This window comes from Lottia gigantea, assembly GCF_000327385.1.
Source record: "Lottia gigantea unplaced genomic scaffold LOTGIsca_41, whole genome shotgun sequence".
In the NCBI taxonomy this organism is placed as follows: Eukaryota; Metazoa; Mollusca; class Gastropoda; family Lottiidae; genus Lottia; species Lottia gigantea.
Window position 1 is genome coordinate 1,881,863 of NW_008709421.1, and position 10,654 is coordinate 1,892,516.

The window sequence follows — 10,654 nt, forward strand, 5'->3', positions numbered from 1 at the left end:
ACCCTGAAAAAATTTATTTTATGGTAGTTGGGTTTGTCAAAATATAAAGGTAGTCCACATTGGAAATTTGTTTTCAAATTATGCTTTCAGATAAATTTCAATGTTCTTCATTGCTATTTCTTAATTCTAAATACTTATCTCTTAATTTGCAAGCTTAATCTAACATTTGTTATTGAAAATTAACATTTGTATACAAAAATCATAATTTGTACTGAAAATGAACATTCTTCGATAAACATTTGGTTTTCCAATTATTGAATTAATAGAATTCTTGCCAAAAATATCACACTCACACCAAGTTTTGTCAAAATCCGTTGAGAATTGTGCCTTATAGAGTATTTACAAGCTAAACTTGAACGCGTTTTCAAGAACAAGGGCAATAACTCATACTAATTAATTTTTTATCTTTCTGATTTTCAATAGGGTTCATCCTTGGGTGATTACTAACACTCATACCAAGCTTCATTTAAATCCGTCAAGACTTGTGCCTTCTGGAGTGTTAGAGCTAGAAATTGAACATGTTTTCAAGAACAAGGGCAATAACTCATACTAAATATTTTTCAATTTTTCTGATTTTCTGATTACAAACACTCACACCAAGTTTTGTCAAAATTCATCGAGAATTGTGATTTGTAAAGTATTTACAAGATAAAATTGAACGCGTTTTCAAGAACAAGGGCAATAACTCATACTAATTATTTTTTTATCTTTCTGATTTTAAATAGGGTTCATCCTTGGGTGATAACAAAACTCATCAAAATCCGTCAAGAATTGCACCTTCTAGAGTGTTTACGAGCGTATTAAGAACAAGGGCAATAACTTGAACTAAATATAATTCGATTTTTCTGATTTTCAATAGGGTTCATCCTTGTGTGAATACAACAACCATATTAAGTTTCGTCGAAATCAGTCAAGAATTGTGTCTTGTAGAGTGTTTACGAGCAATTGTGGACGGGCCGATGGACATGGGTAACGACGATATACACCCCCCCCCATTTCATGTGGACATTTAAAAAGTCTAGCATTTTGTTTAAATCCTGTGGGTACAAACATTATTAAGATTTAAAGGGTTTTTCTAAATCATAAAACTTTGATTGCATCGCAAAGCTGGCTACTGTCTGACTACATTGAACTCTGAATTGAATTTTTTCTCACATTTCATAAATATTCAAAATAAAATTTTGAATCATAATGCCATTTCTCTTAGAATGTCTTCGTGTACATTAGAAATAAACACACTTTCTTCCTAGAAAATTCACTTCAAAATAGTCTTTAACATAGTGTTCAATAATAAATAGAAGTCTAGAATATAGTGTTTAACATTTTCATCAACCCAAAGGCAATAGAAGACTCTCAGTAGTATTTTGTAATTGATTTTCAATTCATACGAAAATGATAGTCAAAATTCAATTCAGAAAACAGTGTAGTCAGAGAGTAGGCAAGGCTACTATTCCACTAAACTATTATGATCATCAGGGTAGGTCTACTAGACTAATTGACTACAAATATATCGAATAAAATTTGATAAAGACTCGCATTCTGTAGCCTACCCACAAACTATGAAGCCAGTGATTACTAGTATTTCAGACTTGTTGCAAGCTGGAATTGTAATCTTCAAAAAATATGATGGAAATATGATGGTCATATGAAGTCAAACTCAAGAATCGTTTAAATACTACACTACAGATGTAAATACACAAAATCCATTGATTTCTGGCCATCTCGTCTACTTACTCTCATATCATTAATTATGGTCTGAAACAGACCTCCTAAAGCACTACATTCTTTCTCTATAGCTGCACTAGCATCCATATTGGATATTCTCCTGGTTACGTATCACACAATTTTATCATTGATAAAAAAAAGTAATATCACACACATAGAGATCCAATAATATTTTACTAGGCTAGTTGTTGAAGAAAGGCTTGCAGGCCCCCAAACGTTGAATGAGTGTCAACACGGTTTAAAACTAATAAATATTCACTATTCTGCTAATTAATCCTCCATGGATTCCACAATCCAATCAGATAGTATATTTTAATCCATCTCTAGGCCTATAACAAAAATTCGTGAGAAAAATGTCCTCGTACAATAATTATATACAGGTAAAACATGACTTATCAATACGGAGTTATGGAGGTGCAAGCAAAAACAAGGTTGTTTGATTCTGACGTTGAACTATACAAATTCAAACAATTTAGAATGAGATAGTTTGATTTGTTGTCTATTTATAACATCCAATAATAATCTTATATTTCACCACGATTAAATTATAGATGAAAATTGTGAAAGAAACATGACAAGGTTAACGGTGCGTCATGTGACTCCAAAGGAAAATAATGATTGGTTGAGAACTAGGCCTATATAGTCTGTGCATTAAATTCCCAGATCATTGAACAGAGTTACCCAGATCTCTTTCTTTATTATATGAAATTATTCACAGACGCTTAGACTAGTGACTATCTACTGGGACTTTCCATTGAATTTTCTGTTACGACTCTATCAAATTCCACCAAGGGACATAACTGTACTACGATTAAGCATTCGTTCGAACCCCAAGCCAAGTCGAAAAGGACTTGCTTACAACAAGAACAAAATGGATGTAGATTTACAACCAATCAGATTCATATCCACTGAAGCCTCAATGAGTTATATAGCCTAAGTATAATAACCCATGGAGTTAAAGAGAAGCCAACATTCAACAGACTATTCGCGTAAAATCAAATATGTATGCGAAACTTTAACAAAAGGTACAAGAAATATGATAAATAAATAGCTAATAACAATGTAGTTGTCGTTTTAAATATTCCCGCGAGAAATTCCACGATTAATAGTTGAGAGAAAGTGGAGAAGGCAGATGTGACGTCACTCTGGTAACGCCACCTTGCTTTCTTACGCTTGTGAACGCGGAAAGTACATTTAAAAATTTAGGAGGTGTGTTGTAGGTGGTTGTTCCAATGAAAAGGACGAGGATTTGAACATCAGCATTCACCTGTTCCCTAGTGAACCAAAATTAAGAAGAATTTGGGAGAAAAATGTTCAAAATACTCGTGTTGACTGGTCTGCTACGAAATGGAGCAACATTTGCAGCGTCCATTTTAACGAAGATTGTTTTGACAGTAGGCCGATGTTTATGTCTGAAATGGGAACCCATATGACTAGGAAGCGGGTTTTAAAACCAGATGCCGCCCCAACCATATTCCGAAAGCCCAGAGATAGTCAGGACGATGTTCCAGTGCCAAAAAAGCGTATTCGTGGAGCCTTTGAAAAGAGGGAAAAAGCCGGAGTAAGAATTATTATTAGGCGATAAGTAATAGTCCTTTGTTAAAAAGTACAGCAGTAGCTAGCCTATTATCAGAGATAATTAAACCACTTTGGTTACTTTTGGTCCTATTTGGCCTTTGGGTCTGTTGGCACTATTTCCCCTATTTTTATTAATATTAGTATGTAACTTAAGTAAAAGTAAGCATGGATGTGTGTGTGGAGTAGGAAAATAAAGCCTTGTTTATTGAAATTTTAGGTGTTGGAAAAGATCTTAATGCCTTTATGAACTTCCATATCTTTCTTTGATATAATTGTGAAACATAGTCTACTGTATAAACTTTTGTTGCAAAATATGATTTAATTGATATATAATGCATGCATGTAAGCTTATATGAACGATTTAATTAATTTGAATGTTGTAATCTGCTCTATTATTTGAGAGACAAAATATCACAGGTCCACATGTGAATTATTTAATTTTTTTCTTAGTTAATGCAGGATATAAGACGTTAATTTTGAATTGTATTGATTCAGTGATTAAATATTTCCATATATTTTTATATGACAGGCACTCAGACAATAAAGCCACAGATGGTGGATACAGGAATTCAGTGTCAGCTCCTGGCTACTCAAAAGGAGTTATGTACCTCCCCTGCATCTTCTGATGATGAATGTGAAACTCCTTCATCACCAGGGTACATCCCTCCAAGCTCCCCTGAGTCATCTGAAGAGGAAATGGATACAGAAGAAGAACAGCAACCACAACAGCCTGCACACAAGGAGCCGAAGTTCATCATTTTCCTTTCATGTCTGCTGAAGTTGTTGTTATGGTGCCACTGCCCTGAGTGTGGTTCCACGGATATGACATGGTCTCATAAGACAACTGTAGTTTACTGACTGTTACTGTGAAATGCCTATCTTGTCTTAAGATTTCATCCTGGAACAGCCAGCCCCTTCTCGGGAATATGCCTGCTGGCAATATACTGCTTTCGGCATCAATTCTCTTTGCTGGTGCCACAGCCAGCAAGTTTTTAAGAGTCATGAACCATATGAATGTTGTAACCATGTCTATTCGTACTTTTTTTCGCCCTCAGCGAAGTTTTTTACTTCCAGTCATCCGAAAAGTGTGGACTGAGAGACAAACCTGGATCATGGCTGAACTGCAGGCTGAGCAACGAGATCTTGTTCTTGGAGGAGATGGACGTGCAGATAGCTCTGGTCACTCTGCTAAATATGGCTCCTACACCATGATTGAACTTAAAGCCAATGTTGTGCTTGATATCCAGATAAGTACTCTAGGCATGAGCATGTTAAATATGGAGAAGAATGCTTGGTCATATGGATCGCTAATTGTTTAAAATTTTCTCTATAGCAAAACCAAAATTTGGCATAACTTTTGGTTTCTATAGGAAGCTTAACTATTAATGACTCTCAGACACTTCCGATTGTTCTTCAATGCCCCTGTGCCAAACACAGTATCACATTGCATTTTGAAAGTTCAGGCAAGATATGGTGACATTTATAAGTGTGCATTGATTACTCACAATTTCAATTCTTAATTAACTGCATTTTTTTCAGAGTAATGAATGTGGTGGCAGTTATCATATGGAAAAAACTGGTCTTGAACGTTCACTCCAAGTTTTTGACAAGAATAATCTTACTGCAGGCATCCTGGCGACAGATCGGCATCGACAAATTGCCAAATGGATAAGAGAAAACTACCCTTTTGTCCTGCACTTGTACGACATCTGGCATGTTGCAAAAGGTAAACTTTGCATTCTGTTTCTTTTTTTGTCATCCATGAAACCAAATTCATAGAGCCATATTTCATTAAATAGAAATCTTGTTTTGTATTTTTAGAGGGTGGATTTGAAGCATAATGAGAATGCTTAGTTAGTGGCGGAGAAATTTTGTGGGTTTACAGTAGTAAGTTATATTATATATTTTAGAAAATAAATGTATAATAAGGTTACTTGCTCATTCCATTTGCATTTGTTTGTTTGTTAATAGTTGATAGTTGAAATAACAATACAGATTTGTAAACAGCTATGGTATAACGGCATATGTGCACTCACTCCACTAAAACATTTCATGCAAACAAATGATTGTATATGAATGTGGTCCAGGCTATTTTTCGAAATCTTCTTTCTCTCTCCCTTTTGGGGGTTTTTGCATGGCTATATTTGAGTAATTTTTGGTCTAGGTTTGGAATTTGATGTCTGAAATCGCATTATCTTTAAGATTTTGTGAGATGATGAGAGACTTAAAGGCAGAAGGATAATTCTAAAAATAGTCGTTTTGTAAACTGCCAAACTCTAGCGGATGAGTATAACCGGTAGTAGTTTACTTTCAAATTTGACTAGCTCAAAATTTTCATTGTCATCATATGGACTCACTCCACTAAAACATTTTATGCAAATGATGGTATATGAATGTAGTCCAGGCTATTTTTAGAAATCTTATTTCTCTCTCCCTTTTGGGGTTTTTGCATGCCTATTTTTCGGTAAATTTTGGTCTAGATTTGGAATTTGATGTCTGAAATTGCATGATGAGAGACCTAAAGGCGGAAGGCTAATTCTAAAAATAGTCGTTTTGTGAAGTGCCAAACTCTAGCGGATGAGTATAACCGGTAGTAATCTACTTTCAATTTTAGTAGCTCAAAATTTTCATGGTCATCATATAATGAATTTTTTAGGAGACATTGAGAATTGGTCAGGCTTTCATTCGACATATTGGAAAGCTTTCAACGAGATTTCTGGAAAAAGTTATAGAAGGTTGAATTTCGGTTTTAACATGGGAAGAGATGGCAAATGAATTAGTGGAGTGAGTCCGTCTGTTGTACTTGGATCTTTTCGCAGTGAACAGTTGCCGATGAATTTCGAGTCGAGGGTTTACCCATTGTCGTTCTAAATGCCTCACTGATAAAAGGATTAGTTCCATTAACACTGTACAGAAATTGATGGAATCTCTACAAAGCGACACCGCTTCCGGTGAGGTCACTAACAGTAAAGACTGCTTAAGAATGTTGACAGACTAAAGCAGTTTTTACTGTATGTCGGCTTTGTGTGCGGAAGTTAATGGAAGGCGTCGGATATTTATGATACCAGATGTGAACTCATCTTACCGTTCCCTATGTACTGTTAAAGGAGAGAATGACCGTCTATTGTTTGGTAATGATTTTCCTCAACGCCTACAAGACATCAATCAATCGAGTCACTAGTCAGATTTTGGTCAACAAAGTCGACCATATCGTCCTGATAATAATTTTAACTGAGATTATGCTATACTAGAAAAGGATCTCATCAATTCCATCCTTATAATAAACCCAATTTCCAACCAAGTTTAAATCGAAACGGTTCGAATAAGTATCATGGAAACACTAAAGAAAAGGGTCCTTTTTTAGGTCAAGGTCACACAAACCAGACCAAAAAGAAGACGACCTCGTCAAAAAACCAAATAAATTTAGATACCGGTAATGAAGACTAAAATTACACGATGAGTTCTAGACTTTTACCCAGGCCCATAGCCTGACCAGTAAACGTGCAATCGAGGGGGGCAATTTAGCAAAGCACCTTGACAGACTATTATACGTCGGGAAACGGACTTTCATGGAATATTTTAGATTCGAGATTATTTTTGTTAAAACACACAAGTTATAATACGTTACATTTTTATTGCCGTTTCAGTTTAAACGTAGTCGAGTATGTTTTATGGCAAAACGTTGAACAAATACGTCCAAGTTAATTTTCTGGGTACGCTTCCTGTTGAAGGCAAGAAGAACAAGATTGCGCTGGCGAAGCTGAGTCATAGATCGTCGTTGTGGTGAGTCAACGCGAGAAAGAGTTGAAAAGCTGCTTTCACACACATCGGTACTAGAACCGAATGTGACAACGCTTGCAGTCAGTGCATATAATTTAGGGAAAGCCAATTTCTGCTCGTATAGTTTACACGATGGTATAGTGGTACTCCTGTCTTTTCAGAGCATCTTGGTACTGCATCCGTTGTGTTGCCCGCTGTGGTCTTGATACCCGTGTCAGTCGTAGTAGTGTCGGAACCATCAAGCAATTTGTCTTTTTTGACATTTTTCCTACGTTTGGTTGTTTGATTCATGTTCTATTTCTTCAGAATACCTTGTTTTATATAATGATATACTATACACAACATAGACCTATAGTTATATATATGTACGTGTGTTTCTGTACTACTGGGTACCTCAATAGGCCGGTCGCATCATGGGAGCTAGTTGGGGGGAACAAAATCTTTTGACTGGTTGGAATACCGTCAGAATTAGAATTTTTGACAGAAGCAGAGGGTTACTTTAACTGATAAGAAATCTATGTATGGTTCCGCCACGAAGTAAGTTTTCATTAAATATATTTGTTTTAAATTGTAAATCAAATTGAATTATTGTCTTAATCTGAATGCATTTTAAGAATTTATAAATCCCTATAAATATTATTTCACTGTAAATTATATCATTTTGTAATGTCCAATTTTACTATTATTAAGTCATTTATTATATTATATATTTTTTTTTATTGTAGTCTTTTACCTCCTGCCACAAGGGAGTCTGCAATAAATATTGAAAACTAGGACTTTGAATTTCGGAACTTGGATTTGGGATTTGGGACTCGGAACATTACAATTCATATGAATACAATTTAGGATAATATATGTCTATTGGTTAGTATTTATAATCAACAAATCAAATCTTTTGAATTTTGAGACGGGACAGATTATTATCAGACCAATAATTTTGTTACCAATGACGCTTTACTGCAAACTTTTTATGATTTTCAACGAACTCATTTGTATCAAATTATCTATTCTAATGTAATTAAATTTAAAAAGCTATGATGTCTGGTTTCATCCTCAGCTAAGTATAAACAGAAAGATATTTAAAGACATTTCGCATAATGCAGCCCGGCAAAGCCTCCCCAAGCCCCCCTTGTCTACGGGCCTGCTTTTACCACATACTGACTCTAATGAACATAGAGATTTTAATTGTAATACTACAAATTATGAAGCCTTGTTTGCCTGAGTTAAATAACAGCAAGTTTTATGCTGGCCAATTGAAGTGCCATCTTACAAACTGGAAAAAAATACTTCTGATAAATGGATTTTGAATTCTACACAAGGCGTAGAGATAGACTTCTCTGAAACCTCACCCTCTTAGACAACACAGTATTCAATTACTGAAACACAATTTCTTAACTCTGAACAGGTTACTCATGAACAAGGTGAATTTATTTCACCAATATTTTTAAGACCGAAGAAAGATTCTTCTTTTCGTCTGATTTTAAATTTGAAACAACTCTCATGATGAGAGTCTCCTGCATATTAATTTCTTAGAACTGGTCGGTTTACAGTCATTATGTTTTGATATGATTAACCATTCAATAAAATTAGAAATGGATAATACAACAGCAGTTGTATAAATCAATAATAGAGGAGGCAGTAAATCTTTACAATGCTATGATATAACTCGAAAAATATTTGATTGGGTCTAATCTAAAGGCATTTCGCTCTTTTATTCCTGGTGTCTCTAATACAATTGCTGACAAAAAATCAAGAATTTTTGAAGATCAAACTGAGTGGACGTTGCATGAAGACAAGTATCAACATATAATAACTTTACTTGGAACACCAGATATCGAAACTGAATACTAAAGTCAATGTGAATTGCATCCTGATCCCAATGCTTTTACTATACCATGGAATAATAACTTACCATATGCTTTTCATCCTTTTAGTTTACTGTCAAAGGTTTTACACAAGATAAAATGGACAAATGAAAACAGTTTCTGCTGATAGTTCCACTTTGGCCAACACAAGCTTGATTTTCTTTCCTTCCTCCTGAGAATGTTAACCTGTACCCCGAAAGTTCTTACATTGAAGAAGAAAACACTATATCTACCATTCAACCTGAAGGCCGAACACAAATTATGGAAAAAACTGAAATTAATGACATGCGTCTTGTCCGGCCAGTCCTTGCCTTGCATGGAATTTCGTAGTAGCTCAAAACATTATATGCCATTCCTGGCGAATTTCAACATCGAAACAATATGACACATACCTTGAAAGATAGCTTGCAAGGCAAGGTAACATACGCCCACTGGCAGCTGTCAGAAATGATTAAACAGTCTTTAGTGACTACAGGGTTGCACAATATAGCTAATAGAGTGAAACGTCAAGTCAGACACGATATTTCGGTAAAATATTATCCGATCATCGCGAAAATCGATAGGGATCATCTTCATAATAACATTGACATACAAAATAAAAATCAAAAGAATTGTAGCCTGTAGAGTGAGCACGAGTTGCACAATATAGCTAATAGAGTAAAACGTCAGATCAGACACGATATTTCGGTGAAAAATTATCCGATCATCATGAAAATCGATAGATCATCATGAAATTCAATAGGGATCATCTTCATGACGACATAGACATACAAAATAAAAATCAAAAGAATCTGTAAAAAATTGTAGCCTGTAGAGTGAGCACGAGTTGCACAATATAGCTAATAGAGAAAAACGTCGAGTCAGACACGATATTTCGGTGAAAAATTATCCGATCATAACGAAAATCAATAGGGATCATCTTCATAATGACATTGACACACAAAATAAAAATCAAAAGAATCCGTAAAAAATTGTAGCCTGTAGAGTGAGCACGAGTTGCACAATATAGCTAATAGAGAAAAACGTCAAGTCAGACACGATATTTCGGTGAAAAATTTTCCGATCATCACGAAAATCAATAGGGATCATCTTCATAACAACATTGACATACAAAATAAAAATCAAAAGAATACATAAAGAACTGTAGCCTGTAGAGTGAGCACGAGCCAAATGTGAACGGACGGACCGACGGGGTGATTACAATATACGCCCATCTTACGTGTGGGCGTATAAAAATGGATCAACTTTTGTGGTAGATGGAACAGTGATCCCTTATCATCTTCTGTGAGTTTTGTGGTTGACTTTCTTGTTAGTTTGTACAAAGAAGGACTGGGATATAGCGGATTAAATACAGCCCGTTCAGCATTGTCTACTGTTGTGTTGTTAGACTCTGATTACAATGGAACTTTGGGAAAGCATCCCTTGATATGCCGTTTCCTAATTCTTCGAATTGCGTCCAGCACTTCCACGTTACACCCATACTTGGGATGTGGACATTGTTTTGAGATCTCTTGCGGCTGCTGAAGATTTAAGCCTCAAAGATTTATCAAGGAAAGTTGTCATGTTGCTTACAAAATAATGAGTTTCTGATATAAAGGGACATGTTTTGCATCTACTGGACAAACATGGAGCACTTCTTAAACCTGGAGGTACTTCGGCATAAAGTCTGTTTTTAGCTGCTATCTGTGATAAGGTGGAATTTTTTA

General features: G+C 35.3%; 1 protein-coding gene across 1 annotated transcript; it reads left to right on the forward strand.

The window, feature by feature from the left end:
• Positions 1-3,142: 3,142 nt before the first annotated feature.
• Positions 3,143-5,144, forward strand: LOTGIDRAFT_163760 (hypothetical protein; the record flags this gene model as incomplete). The annotated part of the gene is made up of 3 exons (XM_009060275.1): positions 3,143-3,286; positions 4,843-5,029; positions 5,125-5,144. The coding sequence occupies 3 exons, from the start codon at positions 3,143-3,145 to the stop codon at positions 5,142-5,144; spliced, it is 351 nt and encodes a 116-aa protein (XP_009058523.1).
• Positions 5,145-10,654: the final 5,510 nt, after the last annotated feature.